We start from the raw sequence: 19849 nt of genomic DNA on the forward strand, positions 1-19849 counted from the left end.
GGAATGCTGAGGGACGTAGCTCACCTAACTCACCGTGACAACCCCATTTGGGTGACTGGGGTTTACCTGCCTGCCCAACTCACCGTGACAACCCCATTTGGGTGACTGGGGTTTACCTGCCTGCCCAACTCACCGTGACAACCCCATTTGGGTGACTGGGGTTTACCTGCCTGCCCAACTCACCGTGACAACCCCATTTGGGTGACTGGGGTTTACCTGCCTGCCCAACTCACCGTGACAACCCCATTTGGGTGACTGGGGTTTACCTGCCTGCCCAACTCACCGTGACAACCCCATTTGGGTGACTGGGGTTTACCTGCCTGCCCAACTCACTCCAGACTGTTGTTCCAGTCCAGATGTTACCATTCACACAGGAGGATCCCCTAGCCTGGCTCTCCTAAGCCCCGCCCCCCCTACTGGTGTCAAGCCAGCCTGGACTCAGGGGTAGACTTAACATAGTAAATGTAAATGACTATGATATGTTATGTTTCGTATGGTATGTATTCATTTGTGGAGGTTCGTCAATCCATTTCGTATGATGTGCTCTGAATTGTAATACGTACAATGCTTGATGAGTAGTGAGTGATCCCAGGGTGCTTTATGAGTAGTGAGTGATCCCAGGGTGCTTTATGAGTAGTGAGTGATCCTAGGGTGCTTTATGAGTAGTGAGTGATCCTAGGGTGCTTTATGAGTAGTGAGTGATCCCAGGGTGCTTTATGAGTAGTGAGTGATCCCAGGGTGCTTTATGAGTAGTGAGTGATCCCAGGGTGCTGTATGAGTAGTGAGTGATCCCAGGGTGCTTTATGAGTAGTGAGTGATCCCAGGGTGCTTTAGGAGTAGTGAGTGATCCCAGGGTGCTTTATGAGTAGTGAGTGATCCCAGGGTGCTTTATGAGTAGTGAGTGATCCCAGGGTGCTTTATGAGTAGTGAGTGATCCCAGGGTGCTTTATGAGTAGTGAGTGATCCTAGGGTGCTTTATGAGTAGTGAGTGATCCCAGGGTGCTTTAGGAGTAGTGAGTGATCCCAGGGTGCTTTATGAGTAGTGAGTGATCCCAGGGTGCTTTATAAGTAGTGAGTGATCCCAGGGTGCTTTATGAGTAGTGAGTGATCCCAGGGTGCTTTATGAGTAGTGAGTGATCCCAGGGTGCTTTATGAGTAGTGAGTGATCCCAGGGTGCTGTACGAGTAGTGAGTGATCCCAGGGTGCTTTATGAGTAGTGAGTGATCCCAGGGTGCTTTATGAGTAGTGAGTGATCCCAGGGTGCTTTATGAGTAGTGAGTGATCCCAGGGTGGCAACACATACATTCTAAGTGATTTCATTGAGTCTTCATCCATTTTGATTGTTTTCTACTGTTCAATTCATCTTCAACCAAAACAAATTTCAGCCCTTTAATCATTTCTGCATTTCCTGCACTCAATTGCAGTGGTGGAAAAAGTACCCAATTGTCATACTTGAGTAAAAGTAAAGATTAATTAAGGTAACAGAAAATGACCCAGTAAAATACTTGAGTAAAAGTATTTGGTTTTAAATATACTTACAGTAAATATCAAAAGTAAATGTAATTGATCAAATGTACTTAATTTCAAATTCCTTATATTATACAAACCAGACGGCACCATTTTCTTGTTTTAATTTTATTTACGGATAGCCAGGGGCTCCAACACTCAGACATCATTTACAGATAGCCAGGGGCTCCAACACTCAGACATCATTTACAGATAGCCAGGGGCTCCAACACTCAGACATCATTTACGGATAGCCAGGGGCTCCAACACTCAGACATCATTTACAGATAGCCAGGGGCTCCAACACTCAGACATCATTTACAGATAGCCAGGGGCTCCAACACTCAGACATCATTTACGGATAGCCAGGGGCTCCAACACTCAGACATCATTTACAGATAGCCAGGGAGACACTCCAACACTCAGACATCATTTACGGATAGCCAGGGGCTCCAACACTCAGACATCATTTACAGATAGCCAGGGGCTCCAACACTCAGACATCATTTACAGATAGCCAGGGGCTCCAACACTCAGACATCATTTACAGATAGCCAGGGGCTCCAACACTCAGACATCATTTACAGATAGCCAGGGGCTCCAACACTCAGACATCATTTACAGATAGCCAGGGGCTCCAACACTCAGACATCATTTACAGATAGCCAGGGGCTCCAACACTCAGACATCATTTACAGATAGCCAGGGGCTCCAACACTCAGACATCATTTACAGATAGCCAGGGGCTCCAACACTCAGACATCATTTACAGATAGCCAGGGGCTCCAACACTCAGACATCATTTACAGATAGCCAGGGGCTCCAACACTCAGACATCATTTACAGAGAGCCAGGGGTTCCAACACTCAGACATCATTTACAGATAGCCAGGGGCTCCAACACTCAGACATCATTTACAGAGAGCCAGGGGTTCCAACACTCAGACATCATTTACAGATAGCCAGGGGCTCCAACACTCAGACATCATTTACAGATAGCCAGGGGCTCCAACACTCAGACATCATTTACAGATAGCCAGGGGCTCCAACACTCAGACATCATTTACAGATACCCAGGGGCACACTCCAACACTCAGACATCATTTACAGATAGCCAGGGGCTCCAACACTCAGACATCATTTACGGATAGCCAGGGGCTCCAACACTCAGACATCATTTACAAATAGCCAGGGGCTCCAACACTCAGACATCATTTACAGATAGCCAGGGGCTCCAACACTCAGACATCATTTACAGATAGCCAGGGGCTCCAACACTCAGACATCATTTACAGAGAGCCAGGGGTTCCAACACTCAGACATCATTTACAGATAGCCAGGGGCTCCAACACTCAGACATCATTTACAGATACCCAGGGGCACACTCCAACACTCAGACATCATTTACAGATACCCAGGGGCACACTCCAACACTCAGACATCATTTACGGATAGCCAGGGGCTCCAACACTCAGACATCATTTACAAATAGCCAGGGGCTCCAACACTCAGACATCATTTACAGATAGCCAGGGGCTCCAACACTCAGACATCATTTACAGATAGCCAGGGGCTCCAACACTCAGACATCATTTACGGATAGCCAGGGGCTCCAACACTCAGACATCATTTACAGATAGCCAGGGGCTCCAACACTCAGACATCATTTACAGATAGCCAGGGGCTCCAACACTCAGACATCATTTACAGATAGCCAGGGGCTCCAACACTCAGACATCATTTACAGATAGCCAGGGGCTCCAACACTCAGACATCATTTACAGATAGCCAGGGGCTCCAACACTCAGACATCATTTACAGATAGCCAGGGGGACACTCCAACACTCAGACATCATTTACAGATAGCCAGGGGGACACTCCAACACTCAGACATCATTTACAGATAGCCAGGGGCTCCAACACTCAGACATCATTTACAGATAGCCAGGGGCTCCAACACTCAGACATCATTTACAGATAGCCAGGGGGACACTCCAACACTCAGACATCATTTACAGATAGCCAGGGGGACACTCCAACACTCAGACATCATTTACAGATAGCCAGGGGCAAATTTCAACACTCAGACATCATTTACAGATAGCCAGGGGAACACTCCAACACTAAGACATCATTTACAGATAGCCAGGGGCACACTCCAACACTCAGACATCATTTACAGATAGCCAGGGGCACACTCCAACACTCAGACATCATTTACAGATAGCCAGGGCACACTCCAATACACAGACATCATTTACAGATAGCCATTGGCAAATTTCAACACTCAGACATCATTTACAGATAGCCAGGGGAACACTCCAACACTAAGACCTCATTTACAGATAGCCAGGGGCACACTCCAACACTCAGACATCATTTACAGATAGCCAGGGGCACACTCCAACACTCAGACATCATTTACAGATAGCCAGGGGGACACTCCAACACTCAGACATCATTTACAGATAGCCAGGGGCACACTCCAACACTCAGACATCATTTACAGATAGCCAGGGGAACACTCCAACACTCAGACATCATTTACAGATAGCCATGGGAACACTCCAACACTCAGACATCATTTACAGATAGCCAGGGGAACACTCCAACACTCAGACATCATTTACAGATAGCCAGGGGCACACTCCAACACACAGACATAATTTACAAACAAAGCACTTGGTGTTTAGTGAGTTCTCCAGATCAGAGGTAGTTGATGACCAGGGATGTTCTCTGTTTAGTGAGTTCTCCAGATCAGAGGCAGTAGGGATGACCAGGGATGTTCTCTGTTTAGTGAGTCCTCCAGATCAGAGGTGGTTGAAGACCAGGGATGTTCTTTTGACAAGTGCGTGAATTGGACTATTTTCCTGTCCTGCTAAACATTATAAATGTAACGAGTACTTTTAGGTGTCAGGGACAATGTATGGAGTAAAAAGTACAGTATTTTGTTTAGGAATGTAGTGAAGTAAAAGTTGTCAAAATGAAAATAGTAAAGTACAGATACCAAAACAAATTACTTAAGTTGTACTTGAAATACATGTTTTCTTCAAGTACTTTACACCACTGCGACGTAGGGCTGCACGACATGGACAAATAATCTCGGATTGATTTTGAATCAAATGTTGCAATTGCGATTTTACATGCAAATTAGAGCAAAACTGTTGGAAACATGGAAAAAATATAATGACTACTCTAATTCTATAGTTAGAATATAATAGTGGGCACTTTGAATACAATGTTGTTTGAGATTACAACTAATTAAAATGCCAGGGACGAGTTATTGTGACAAGGTTGGAACCAAAGTGTTGATAAGTGTTTCCTAAGGGACTCTATAAGCTTTGGCTACATTGCATGTTTTCGCTTAGCTACTTCATGTAGCTAAAATTCCAGGGCCCACAGACCAGGGCCCACAGACCAGGGCCCACAGAGCAGGTCCCATAGACCAGGGTCCATAGAACAGGGCCCATATTCCAGGGCCCACAGACCAGGGCCCACATTCCAGGGCCCACAGACCAGGGCCCACAGACCAGAGCCCATATTCCAGGGCCCATATTCCAGGGCCCATAGTCCAGGGCCCATAGTCCAGGGCCCACAGACCAGGGCCCACAGACCAGGGCCCGCAGTCCAGGGCCCACAGACCAGGGCCCATATTCCAGGGCCCATATTCCAGGGCCAACAGACCAGGGCCCACAGACCAGGGCCCACAGACCAGGGCCCATATTCCAGGGCCCATATTCCAGGGCCAACAGACCAGGGCCCACAGACCAGGGCCCACAGATCAGGGACCACAGTCCAGGACCCAAAAGTAGGAAAGGGATGACATTTGGGATGCAGCCCATTTGTTGTTGTTCCACCAATGAAACTAGAAAAGTTGTTTTGAGAGGATTGGAATGAAAGGAATCCTTTTCACAGATGTGCAACCTTCTCGTACTCTTGTTCTTCTCTCTGTAGGTGTAGTATTACACTCCGCCTCCCGACCCAGGTCTTACATGGCGGATGGCTATTGGTCACGCCACACGTTGGTCAAAATCTCCGCCACATAATTGGAAGGTGGATGCTATAAAGGAGCATCTTGATTAGAGGGTGTCCACGCAGGCCACTAAGTGTTCTATAATTGGGAGTGGGTGGACGGACTACCGTGTCCCAAATGGGACATTTTATTCCTTTTTTTTTATAGTGCAGTACTCATTTTTATAGGGCCCATAGGGATATGGTCCAATGTTGTGCACTGTAATAGACATCGGGTGCTGTTCGGGACACTGTCATGGGGCTGCCCGCCTTTCGAAAAAGCAGAGTAGCAGGCCTACTCTAGAGACAGCGGCGCATATCTAAAGCTATTTCTCTGAAGCTTTACAACGTCTCGTAAATTACATGGCGTATGATTGGCGAGCCATATGTGGGTTTTTTTTTTGTGGGGTCGGTGGGGTCCCACCCGGGGGGGTCCCACCCTGGTACACGTGGATACGGTTGCAGCTGGAGACCAGCTATAGGAGGATGAAGACGAGGGAAACATACTATTATAAACATCATGTATTGAAAACATCCAAAAATGTCAAATATATCTTCCTGCTATTGTCTCACAGTATCTTATTTTACTCTCCTTGCCTGTACAGTCAACACAGAACTACTGAATAATCACAGAGAATCCACGTGGTTTGAATTTAAACACAAATGTACAGTTATTCAAGAACATTTTAGACTTTAGTAACACTAAATAGTGGTTAAATAGGTTAGCATAGTGGTTAAATAAGTTAGAATAGTGGTTAAATTGATTTAATAGTGATTAAATAGTGGTTAAATAGGTTAAAAAGGGGAATTGTGTTGTAAGAGAGTACTAAATCATTTGTCTTGAACAAAAATAACATAAATGCTTTTATTTGAAAAGTCAAACGCAGCCTCTCTCAGGCAGCAACACTGCGGCATTATTACACACACACACACACACACACACACACACACACACACACACACACACACACACACACACACACACACACACACACACACACACACACACACACACACACACACACACACACACACACACACACACACACGAGAGGACTCATCTAGACACAGAGGAATTGTACCGTCACACTTAGTTTTGCCATGAAAATAAGCAGGTAAAGACTGTGTTACCACCAGAACGCAACGGTGATGATCTTTTAAGATTCAAGGTTTTTACCTCCAGACAGGAACAGTTATCTTGCTAAAAGCGTGACTTCCCAGGGACAGGCTGAGCTTGTGATAATACTGTAATAAATAACAAGTATAGGCTTGTAATAATGTCTGGCTAGGGCAGGGGAGAAGGGATGGGAATTATGGGATGTATTCTCCCCTTACTGAGCAGACAGGTTGTATATCATGCATGAACACACACACACACACACTCAGAGGGAGAAGGAAGAGACAAGAGAGACTGGTTGTATATCTCTCCCTGGCATGAGGAGAAGGTCAGAAGGTCAGTGAGCACAGAAAGAGGAGACGAGAACCAGTAGCTAATATGTAGGGGACAGTGGTTGTGTGTGTGTGTGTGCGTGTGTGTGATCACTATGCTGCAGGCTATCCATAGAGATGAATAGAAGAAAAATCTCTATTTAATTCCGTCTGTGCGTTCACGGCCATTGAGGCAATGTAGCTAGCAAATGTTCTTCTTCACAATTGTTCCCTCCTGATGACCCGGTTGGACATGACCCCCACAAGGGTAATCTGGAGAGAGCAGTCAATGATGTTGGAATTCCCACCCAGTTGACTACTTTAAAATGGTGGAAGCGCTCAATGGTGATGTCCATGCTAAAACAACACCGTTACATCTAAGTTGTGTATCTATCCATTTTTTTAATGAAGCTATCACTACTATGCAGTGTTAGTAGTCACAGCCAATCTCTCACACAGTTGGTTCTGCATTGCTGTGTTTACAAAATGGCTATGGCTGAGTCGCTGTGGATAAGAGTGTCTAATCAATGACTAAAATGTTATATGTACATTGCAGAATGCACACTGCCAAACGCAGTATTGGGAATCTCAGAAGAGCTTTCACCACCTCCTCCTTTACAAGACACACTGTTCTCACATGATCTTGTTCCTCTTTCTCATCTCAAAGGAGAGAGACAGACATTTTGATAAATTAATGATGAGTAAAAACGTTTTGTCTTATCAACAAAAAATACAAAATAATAATAATCTTAATTTTGTTCTTGATCAGATATTTTACTTGGGAACATTTAATATGGTATTTTTTATATTGCATTCTATATTCTATTTCAATTGTCGTTTTCAGTTTGTTTACGCCACTGCAAAAAAAAGACGGAAATGGACTCCTCCTTGTCTCGTGGTGACGTCACATAAACAAGACTCTGAAACCGGAAGAGGAAATCACACCGTTATCTGTGGATGTTTATTACAAATTGAAAGCAACAAAAAATATATATTTTAAAAAAAATGAATCCTCCAATTATCAACTCTACTAATTCGGTGACAACTTCTACTAAAAGTAAGTTTCTGAAAAAAGGTGCTGTATGTTTTTTTTACACATTTGGTTGTTTACGCTGCATGCATCTCATTCGTAACGTGTTGAAGCTAGCCAAAGTCAGCAAAAGCTTAGCTACACATCCTGGCAATGCTTCGATTTCACTTTGCTATTGAAAATGCTCATGTTTTTTAAATGTATTTTTAGGCTTGATAAAGCCCGTTTTGATGTTAGATAGCTATGTCGCAAAGCAGACTGGTTTGGAAACCGAAACGTGTCTTGACTCTTGCTTAGTAGCTAACTAGCTAGCCTACTAGCTAGGTACTCCAACATTTTTTTTGACAGCAGTCAAGTGATAACTAGCACGATATTGTTGCCAAACATTCTAGCAGACATGAGATATTCCAGATACTTTATCGCTAAGCACCATCAGCAGTCAGCATGATTCACACTTTTGAAGCCAGTAATTAAGACGCACCTGTTTCCTGTAATTCAGTGTCATTTGGTTCAGGGCAACAACTCTAGTAATATCAGCTAGTACCACTGTACCAGTCTTCACTGTATAAACATAGCTACTGTACATGTCGATAAGGTGTTACCACAGTCAGTCGGCCATCTTGTTTTGAACATTTGCCGTACTGTAACTGTACTCTTTCGTGCAGGAAAGCGAGAGGCCGAGCGCTCTGTCAACTGGACAGTGGAAGAGACCCAGGTGTTGCTGTGTGCCTGGAGTGACGAGCGAGTGCAGAAGAGCCTGGCGGAGAATGTCCGTAACCGCCATGTTTTCAAACACCTCTCAGCCCGCATGTGTGACCTGGGCTTCTCCCGCAGCCCTCACCAGTGCCGGCTCCGCGTCAAGACCCTCAAGGCCAACTATGTCAGAGCCAAGCTGCTGATGAGCGTGGATGACTCCCAACCCTGCAGTTTCAGGTACTACTCTGAGATGGATGCTGTGCTGGGTAGAAATCGCGCTATGGAAGGGACTGGAGGAGGGCGCCGTTTTGGATCTCCCGAAGGCATAGGAGGATTATTAGGAGGGTGCCATTTTGGGTCTGAATTGATCGCAGAAACAGGGCGCTATTTGGGATCTGAAGGCATTGGAGGACTAGGAGGAGGATGCAATTTTGTATCTTCGGAGGGGCCGGCAGGACGGAAGGCACGGTATATGGTATCTGAGATGAAGGTGGAGGAGGACAGGGAGGCAGACGATACAGACGACTACGAGTTCAACGATGTCATCACTCGGCCACCGGTTGGCCCGGGTGGAAGACGCCATGATGCTTTTCTAGAGCACAGCAACGACTATCATGAACCTGCTGGTATGTACTCTACTCTCTGTCGGTCACACTTTCTGCTATCAATGCCACTGATTATCATTATATCATCAAAGGTAGACTCAGCAAGATGTTATCAAATCAAATTTTATTTGTCACATACACACGGTTAGCAGATGTTAATGCGAGTAGCGAAATGCTTGTGCTTCTAGTTCTGACAATGCAGTAATAACCAACAAGTAATCTAACTTAACAATTTCACAACAATTACCTTATACACACAAGTGTAAAGGGATGAAGAATATGTACATAAAGATATATGAATGAGTGATGGTACAGAACGGCATAGGCAAGATGCAGTAGATGGTATCGTGTACAGTATATACATATGAGATGAGTAGGGTATGTAAACAAAGTGGCATAGTTAAAGTGGCTAGTGATACATGTATTACATAAAGAGGCAGTAGATGATATAGAGTACAGTATATACATATGAGATGAGTAATGTAGGGTATGTAAACAAAGTGGCTAGTGATACATGTATTACATAAAGATGCAGTAGATAATATAGAGTACAGTATATACATATACATATGAGATGAGTAATGTAGTGTATGTAAACATGTAAAAGTGGCATTGTTTAAAGTGGCTAGTGTAACAGTTCTTACATCAATTTTTCCATTATTATAGTGGCTAGAGTTGAGTCGGTATGTTAGTGGTGGCTGTTTAACAGTCCTTGAGATAGAAGCTGTGTTTCAGTCTCTCGGTCCCCGCTTTGATGCACCTGTACTGACCTTGCCTTCTGGATGATAGTGGAGTGAAAAGGCAGTGGCTCGGGTGGTTGTTGTCCTTGATAATCTTTATGGCCTTCCTGTGACATCGGGTGGTGTAGGTGTCCTGGAGGGCAGGTAGTTTCCCCCCGGTGATGCGTTGTGCAGACCTCACTACCCTCTGGAGAGCCTTACGGTTGTGGGCGGAGCAGTTGCCGTACCAGGCGGTGATACAGCCCGACAGGATGTTCTCGATTGTGCGTCTGTAAAAGTTTGAGTGCTTTTGGTGACAAGCTGAATTTTTTCAGCCTCCTGAGGTTGAAGAGGCGCTGCTGCGCCTTCTTCACGATGCTGTCTGTGTGAGTGGACCAATTCAGTTTGTCTGTGATGTGTATGCCGAGGAACTTGAAACGCACTACCCTCTCCATTACTGTTCCATCGATGTGGATAGGGAGGTGCTCCCTCTGCTGTTTCCTGAAGTCCGCGATCATCTCCTTTGTTTTGTTGACGTTGAGTGTGAGGTTATTTTCCTGACACCACACTCCGAGGGCCCTCACCTCCTCCCTGTAGGCTGTCTTGTCGTTGTTGGTAATCAAGCCTACCACTGTTGTGTCGTCTGCAAACTTGATGATTGAGTTAGAGGCGTGCATGGCCACGCTGTCGTGGGTGAACAGGGAGTACAGGAGAGAGCTCAGAATGGACCCTTGTGGGCCCCAGTGTTGAGGATCAGCGGGGTGGAGATGTTGTTACCTACCCTCACCACCTGGGGGCGGCCCGTCACGAAGTCCAGGACCCAGTTGCACAGGGCGTGGTCGAGACCCAGGGACTCGAGCTTGATGACGAGCTTGGAGGGTACTATGGTGTTAAATGCTGAGCTGTAGTCTGAACAGCATTCTCACATAGGTATTCCTCTTGTCCAGATGGGTTAGGGCAGTGTGCAGTGTGGTTGCGATTGCGTCGTCTGTGGACCTATTGGGGCAATAAGTAAATTGGAGTGGGTCTAGGGTGTCAGGTAGGGTGGAGGTGATATGGTCCTTGACTAGTCTCTCAAAGCACTTCATGATGACGGAAGTGAGTGCTACGGGGCGGTAGTCGTTTAGCTCAGTTACCTTAGCTTTCTTGGGAACAGGAACGATGGTGGCCCTCTTGAAGCATGTGGGAACAGCAGACTGGGATAAGGGTTGATTGAATATGTCCGTAAACACACCAGCCAGCTGGTCTGCGCATGCTCTGAGGGCGCGGCTGGGGATGCCGTCTGGGCCTGCAGCCTTGCGAGGGTTAACACGTTTAAATGTTTTACTCACCTCGGCTGCAGTGAAGGAGAGTCCGCATGTTTTGTTTGCGGGTCGTGTCAGTGGCACTGTATTGCCTGCAGTCTTTTACCTAGTCGGGGATTTGGTCTAGCAACCTTTCGGTTACTGGCCCAACACTCTAACCACTAGGCTCCCTGCCACCTCTACACTCTAACCACTAGGCTTCCTGCCACCTCTACACTCTAACCACTAGGCTCCCTGCTGCCCCTACACTGACCACTAGGTTACCTGCCCCCCCCCTACACTAACGACCAGGTTACCTGCCCCCCCTACACTAACCACTAGGTTACCTGCCACCCCTACACTAACCACTAGGCTACCTGCCACCCCTACACTAACCACTAGGTTACCTGCCACCCCTACACTAACCACTAGGTTACCTGCCCCCCCTACACTAACCACTAGGTTACCTGCCACCTCTACACTCTAACCACTAGGCTACCTGCCACCTCTACACTCTAACCACTAGGCTACCTGCCACCCCTACACTAACCACTAGGTTACCTGCCCCCCCTACACTAACCACTAGGTTACCTGCCACCCCTACACTCTAACCACTAGGTTACCTGCCACCCCTACACTCTAACCACTAGGCTACCTGCCACCCCTATACTCTAACCACTAGGTTACCTGCCCCCCCTACACTAACCACTAGGTTACCTGCCCCCCCTACACTAACCACTAGGTTACCTGCCACCCCTACACTCTAACCACTAGGCTACCTGCCACCCCTATACTCTAACCACTAGGTTACCTGCCACCCCTACACTAACCACTAGGTTACCTGCCGCCCCTACACTCTAACCATATAATAATAGTTTATCAAAAATGTTAAACTTCTGATCTGCCTCATCGCTTTTAATTTTGGGGGGGATGTAGCTGTAGGCTACTGGTTGTATATCCCAGAGTTTGTTTGGAATAGGCTATTTCTTTCTCGCACAGAATGACAAGCTGACCAATAGAATAGGTACATTTTTTAGACTAGGTCTAGGATATAGGCTTTATCACATTTCTTCTCCTTTCTTTGGACAGGAAAATGTTAGCCTTTTTTTATAAACCCTTTTCATGCGATTCTACTACGCTTTGTGTGTGTGTGTGTGTGTGTACGTACGTACGTACGTATTTACAGTCAAATGTTTGGACACACCCATTCCAGGGTTCTTCTTTAAAAAAAAAACTATTTTCAACATTGTAGAATAATAGTGAAGACATCAAAATGATGTAGCCACCCTTTGCCTTGATAACAGCTTTGCTCACAGTTGGCATTCTCTCAACCAGCTTCATGAGCTCGTCACCTGGAATGCATTTCAATTAACAGGTGTGCCTTGTTAATTTGTGGAATTTCTTTCCTTCTTAATGTGTTTGAGCCAGTCAGTTGTGTTGTGACATGGTAGGGGTGATATACAGAAGAAAGCCCTATTTGGGAAAATACCATTTTGGCAAGAACAGCTCAAATAAGCAAAGAGAAATGACAGTCCATCATTACTTTAAGAAATGAAAGTCAGTCAATCTGGAAAATGAAGGACTTTTTAAAGTTTCTTCAAGTGCAGTTACAAAAACCATCAAGCGCTATGATGAAACTGGCTTTCGTGAGGACCACCACAAGAAAGGACCACCCAGAGTTAGCTCTGCTGCAGAGGATAAGTTCATTAGAGTTACTAGCCTCAGAAATTGCAGCCCAAATAAATGCTTCACAGAGTTCAAGTAACAGACTTCTCAACTACAACTGCCTTTGAATCAGGCCTTCGTGGTTGAATTTCTGCAAAGAAACCACTACTAAAGGACAGCAATAAGAAAAAGAGACTTGCTTGGGCCAAGAAACACGAGCAATGGACATTACACCGGTGAAATTTTCTGATGAGTCCATATTTGAGATTTTTGGTTCCAACTGCTGTGTCTTTGTGAGTCGCAGAGTAGGTGAACGGATGATCTCCGCATGTGTGGTTCTCACGTGAAGCATGGAGGAGGAGGTGTGGGGGTGCTTTGCTGGTGACACTGACTGTGATTTATTTATAATTCAAGGCACACTTAACCAGCATAGCTACCACAGCATTCTGCATCGATACGCCATCCCAGAACAATGATCCCACACACATCCAGGCTGTGTAAGGGCTATGTGAACAAGAAGGAGATTGATGGAGTGCTGTATCAGATGACCTGGCCTCCACACTCACCTGACCTCAACCCAATTGGGATGAGTTGAACTGCAGAGTGAAGGAAAAGCAGCCAACAAATGCCGTTGGACAAGCATTCCAGGTGAAGCTGGTTGATAGAATGCCCAGAGTGTGTAAAGCTGTCATCAAGGCAAAGGGAGGCTACTTTGAAGAACCTAAAATATATATAAATATATTTTGATTTGTTTAACACTTATGTAGATGTATATTGTGAATGGCCATAAGCTTTAAAAAAAAAAAAAAGTGAGGCCATATTGCATGTGTAGTGCTCACACGGTGACTTCAGAAGGACCTGTTTTGCAACAGTAGTTGAATGCCTCAAGGATGAGAAGGCACGGCACCACATCAGACACACAACTGGCTGTCAGTTTGAAGTTGGTCAATGTGGATTGTAAACGGCTCCAACAACCTCACAAGGCTGTTCTAGCTTGGCCCAGTCCGTGCTCGTCCTCGGATTCTTTCCCTGTTAGCTGGTGATAGTGATGTCACCTATTTGAAACATCGCCATGGCAACCATTTCCTGGCAACCCACCAGATTCAGAAGCTTAAACTTTTTTTGATTTTTGCCAAAAGTTTTTAGACTAAGAAAAACTAAACAATTTGTTTATATTTTTTTTGCAGTCCAAAATATTAGCTTCAGTAGAGTTTGTTTTTCAAGTGTTTTTTTTTTATATATATTTTTATTTTGCTAAATTGTTTTTCCAATTTATTTTAGTTTCTGTTTTCATTTACTATAATAACCTTGCAATTTGGGTAAACTGTTGATTCTACATTGTAGTGAAGACATCAAATCTATGAAATAAAACATATGGAATCATGTAGTAACCAAAAAAGTGTTAAACAAATTACCCAATGTTGTGATAATAAAGCTTTATCAAAATCAGAATATCTGATAAATTAATCTATTTAATCTCTTGCATTGCAGTTCATCCATTGGAGGATGACCGCAGCCCCAGGTCAACACCGCCACCAACCCAGCCTGCTTGCCATTTTTCTCCACCCCCAGACCATAGCCCCAACTTGGGCAGTGGTATCAACATTCCCTCCGCCCAGCCCCTAGAGCCTGTTTTGAAGCACTTGGCAGACTGCTTCCAGAGGCTGGTCTCAGAGTCCCGGGGTCTGATGGTGCAGCTGGAGGGCCAGAGGCAGGAGCAGGTCAGAGACGAATAGATAGATATGTCTATCTAAACAGGGCCTTCGGGAAAGTATTCAGACCCCTTGACTTTTTCCACATTTTGTTACGTTACAGCCTTGTTCTAAAATGGATCAAATATAATCCTCATCAATCTACACACAATACCCCACAATGACATCACAATACCCCACAATGACATCACAATACCCCACAATGACAACAAAAATATATACCTTATTTAAGCATTCATATTCTTTGCTATGAGAAACTAAATTGCGCTCGGGTGCATCCCGTTTCCATTGATCATCCTTGAGTTGTTTCTACAACTTGATTGGAGTCCAACTGTGGTAAATGTAATTGATTGGACATGATTTGGGAAGGCACACACCTGCCTATATAAGGTCCCACAGTTGGCAGTGCATGTCAGAGCAAAAACCAAGCCATGCGGTTGAAGGAAGTGTCCATAGAGTTCCGAGAAAGGATTGTGTCGAGGCACAGATCTGGGGAAGGGAACCAAAACAGTTATGCAGCATTGAAGGTCCCCAAGAACACAGTGGCCGCCATCATTCTGAAATGGAAGAAGTTTAGAACCATCAAGACTCTTCCCTAGAGCTAACCGCCTGGACAAACTGAGCAGTTGGGGGAGAAGGGCCTTGTCCTAGGAGGTGACCAAGAACCAAATGGTCACTCTGACAGAGCTCCAGAGTTCCTCTATGAAGATGGGAGAACCTTCCAGAAGGACAACCATCTCTGCAGCACTCCACCAATCAGGCCTTTATGATAGAGTGGCCCGACGGAAGCCACTCCTCAGTAAAAGACACATGACAACCCTATTAGTTTCCCAAAAGGCACCTAAAGACTCAGACCATAAGGCACAAGATTCTCAGGTCTGATGAAACCATGATTGAACTCTTTGGCCTGAATGCCAAGCGTCACTTCTGGAGGAAAGAGAGAGATAGAGAGGGAGAGGGAAAATAGCTGTAAAGCGATGCTCCCCATCCAACCTGACAGATCTTGAGAGGATCTGCAGAGAAGAATGGGAGAAACACCCCAAATACAGGTGTACCAAGCTTGTAGCGTCATACCCAAGAAGACTCGAGGATGTAATCGCTGCCCAAGGTACTTCGACAAAGTACTGAGTAAAGGGTCTGAATACTTATGTAAAAGTGATATTTCCGTATGTATTTTTTTATATTGTTTTGCTAAAATTTCTAAAAACCCATTTTTTTTTGCTTGGTTATTGTGTGCAGATTGATGAGGGAAACGATACATTTAATCATTTTTCGAATAAGGCTTTAACGTATCAAAATGTGAGGAAAGTTCAAGTGGTCTGAATACTTTCTGAACGCACCCTATATGTGGTGTGTCCCAAATGACACCCTGTAGTCCCATGGTGTATAGGGAATACCCTATTACCTATGTAGTAGTCCCATAGTGTATAGGGAATACCCTATTACCTATTTAGTAGTCCCATAGTTTATAGGGAATACCCTATTACCTATGTAGTAGTCCCATAGTGTATAGGGAATACCCTATTACCTATGTAGTAGTCCCATAGTGTATAGGGAATACCCTATTACATATGTAGTAGTCCCATAGTGTATAGGGAATACCCTATTACCTGTCGTCCCATAGTTTATAGGGAATACCCTATTACCTACAGTGGGGCAAAAAAGTATTTAGTCAGCCACCAATTGTGCAAGTTCTCCCACTTAAAAAGATGAGAGAGGCCTGTAATTTTCATCATAGGTACACTTCATTTATTTAAAACAACAGCCTACTCTGGTGGCGAAGTGGCGCCGTTAAGTCGACGTTGAGACATTTTCTATACTCTCAGAATGTTCTGGTTCTAACTTTCTGTCACTAGAACAACAGTAGTAGTTGTACCGGTGTGTGAGAATGTTTTCCCTTGATACCAATTGAGCCATGTTTCCATGCCCAAAGAATTCAGGCTGTTCTGTAGTTAGAGGAGGGTCCGACCCGGTACTAGATACCTATTATAAACTGTACATCATAATGCTTTTGGTAGAAAACTCAGTGTCTAAAACTCTCCTCGCTCTCTTTCTCTCTCTCTCTCTCTCTGTCTCTGTCTCTTTGTCAGGCTCGCTGGCAGCAGGACTTGCTCTCTCAGTGGCTGGAGAGAGAGGAGATGAGGCAGAGAGAGGCGGCGGACAGGGAGGACCGGAGGGAGAAGGCCCGTATGGCGCATGAGATCAGGGTACTGACTCTCCTCAGTGGCCTGGCCCAGAACCAGCAGAGACAGAAGCAGACACCACATCACAGCTGCAGCTGTTGCCACCAGTGTAGCAGGGTGGAGGCGGTAGGTGGGGCTGTTGCCGGGGCCTCAGCCATCACCAGACATGATGATGGAACTGAGGACAGAGACCAGATGGAGTCAGCGGCCTTATAGAAGAAAGGGTTGGATACAGACCTGGGGTGGTGTGTGTGTGTGTGTGTGTGTGAGAGAACTCCATGCCTTTCAGAATGTATGTATAACTTCTTGCTGGAGTGTTTGGCCTACATTAAATAAATGTTTTTTGTTGTTGTTAATTTGTTAATAGTTTTTTGTTTGTTAATTGTTTAATTAACTCTGACATTAAGGGTTCAGTGGTCTGAGTGAAACAACTGAAATGCAGTATTATTCTCTCAAACTTTTTTTTTTTTTTTTTTTACAATACATTTTTATCGGTGAAGGTGTTCGATTTGGTTCTCTTGATCTGGTGTACGGAAACTCATCTGTTCTGTTTACGTTGCTGACAGTTTTGGTTTCGTTTGATGCCTAATGAACACACCCCAAGTATGTATGGGTGTTCCTGTTGAGAAGGTCTGTCGGTCTTCTCAGACACCCTGATTTAGGAAGTCACCGTCATCACCATCAGGGCTACTGCCGCATTTCTCATGGTAAATAGACATGTTGATGGCTAGTTGAATAGGCAGGTGGGTGTGAGGGGAGGCTAGCTGTTTACTACAGCGCTGCCAAGAATGAAACTTTGGGGTCAATTCAGTATTGAAATGTATTTATTTAAATAGGAAGTTAAGAACAAATTCTTATTTTCAATGACGGCCTAGAAACAGTGGGTTAACTGCCTGTTCAGGGGCAGAATGACAGATTGTTACCTTGTCTGGTCGGGGATTCGAACTTGCAACCTTTCGGTTACTGGTCCAACGCTCTTACCTCACGGCTACCCTGCCACGAAATCACAAGAGATTTGACTGATCTTATATTTTTTTTTAACTGAGTGTTTTCCTATTTGTCCTGAATTATTCATATTAAAAAGTGACAGTCTCCCTTTTCATGTCATTTAACACCTGATCTACTGAACAAAAGGCACATCGCAATAGGCGGTCCAGGTTAGTCATAACGTAGCGCAAGTGGGGGGGGGTTCCTCTTTTGTTACTCAAGCAAGGGGATGCTGATGACATCACAACTTCCCATCAAACCAACTCCTTAAACTTTGCAGTTGTCTAAAAAAAAAGAAAAAGCACGATTTGTCTCAGAAAAGTTTTTTTTTTTTTACCCTTTTAAGTGTGTTTACTGTATTTATTCTTGGGATATCGCTTTTCAACAGTAAAAGTTCAACAACCTCTGGAGTACATCTTTACGTTCACCCACATCCTGGTGGTTGTGAGGAGGACCAACTCATCTGAATGACTAAAGCTCTCAATGGGAGAAATACGTTGTTGGACAGCAGAGATGATGATTCAACCCTATCCAGAAAATGTCCATCCATTTTCACGGACAAAAAAAGTTTGTATGAATGTAACTTTTGACGGACCGACAGATATGTTAGCCAATTAGAAAAGAGCAGCACGCACACTTGACCAATTAGAAAAGAGCAGCACGCACACTGGCCAATTAGCAGCACGCACACTGACCAATTAGGAAAGAGCAGCACGCACACTTGACCAATGAGAAAAGAGCAGCACGCACACTGACCAAGGAGAAAAGAGCAGCACGCACACTTGACCAATGAGAAAAGAGCAGCACGCACACTGACCAATTAGCAGCACGCACACTGACCAATGAGAAAAGAGCAGCACGCACACTTGACCAATGAGAAAAGAGCAGCACGCACACTTGACCAATGAGAAAAGAGCAGCACGCACACTTGACCAATGAGAAAAGAGCAGCACGCACACTTGACCAATGACAAAATAATTCATCCCATTTCTAACTTGGTGTCCGTTCTCAACGTGCCAGTGTGGCGGCAAACTTAAGGTCTTAACTATGGAACGTAGTATACAGTCCGGTTCAAAAGCCCAGGCACACAACAGGAGGTAGAACTACGTGTGAAAACAACTGTTTTTGTTTGATTATTTCACTGCCGTACTGTGTTGGATCTTGTTCAGCCATCTTGTCTGAAGGACCACAATGGAAATCAGTCCCAGTCTTTATTGTGTGTTATCCTCCATGATTTTATTCATGTTGAATGAATGATTTTTAGGTTTTATGTGTGCTTGTTTTTTTTGTTTTTTTTAATGGTTGAATTACTGAACTAAACGTCTTCTTGGGTAATGACGCTACAAGCTTGGCACACCTGTATGTGGGGAGTTTCTCCCATTCTTCTCTGCAGATCCACTCAAGCTCTATCAGGTTGGATGGGGAACATCGCTGCACAGCTATTTTCAGGTCTCTTCTGAGATGTTTGATCCGGTTCAAGTCCGGGCTCTGGCTGGACAATCAGAGACTTGTACCGAAGCCACTCTTGTGTTGTCTTGGCTGTGTGCTTAGGGTCGTTGTCCTGTTGGAAGGTGAACCTTCACCCCAGTCTGAGGTATTGAGTGCTCTGGAGCAGGTTTTCATCAAGGATCTCTCTGTACTTTGCTCCGTTCATCTTTCCCTCGATCCTGACTAGTCTCCCAGTCCCTGCCACTGAAAAACATCCCCCCAGTACGATGCTGCCACCACCATGCTTCACCGTAGGGATGGTGCCAGGTTTCCTCCAGACGTGACACTTTGCATTCAAGCCAAAGAGTTCAATCTTGGTTTCATCAGACCAGAGAATCATGTTTCTCATGGTCTGAGAATCCTTTAGGTGCCTTTTGGCAAACTCCAAGCGGGCTGTCATGTGCCTTTTACTGAGGAGTGGTTTCCGTCTGGCCACTCTACCATAAAGGCCTGCTTGGTGGAGTGCTGCAGAGATGGTTGTCCTTCTGGAAGGTTCTCTCATCTCCACAGAGGAACACCTAGAGCTCTATCAGAGTG

The 19849-nt window shown here is 45.0% G+C and overlaps 1 protein-coding gene across 2 annotated transcripts; it reads left to right on the forward strand.

Moving 5' to 3' along the window:
• The first annotated feature begins 7857 nt into the window (after window positions 1–7857).
• LOC135509596 (uncharacterized) lies at window positions 7858–17931 on the forward strand. Of its 2 annotated transcripts, none has more exons than XM_064930420.1 (4): window positions 7858–8019; window positions 8640–9296; window positions 14434–14663; window positions 16745–17931. In XM_064930420.1, exons 1-4 carry the CDS (start codon window positions 7950–7952, stop codon window positions 17051–17053), a joined length of 1266 nt encoding a protein of 421 aa, XP_064786492.1. In that variant the 5' UTR covers window positions 7858–7949; the 3' UTR covers window positions 17054–17931. The 2 variants fall into 2 exon arrangements, with proteins under 2 accessions (XP_064786492.1, XP_064786579.1); XM_064930507.1 differs by having other exon boundaries at window positions 7858–8001.
• The last annotated feature ends 1918 nt before the right edge of the window (window positions 17932–19849 follow it).

Source organism: Oncorhynchus masou, chromosome 1, assembly GCF_036934945.1.
Source record: "Oncorhynchus masou masou isolate Uvic2021 chromosome 1, UVic_Omas_1.1, whole genome shotgun sequence".
Classification (NCBI taxonomy): domain Eukaryota; kingdom Metazoa; phylum Chordata; class Actinopteri; order Salmoniformes; family Salmonidae; genus Oncorhynchus; species Oncorhynchus masou.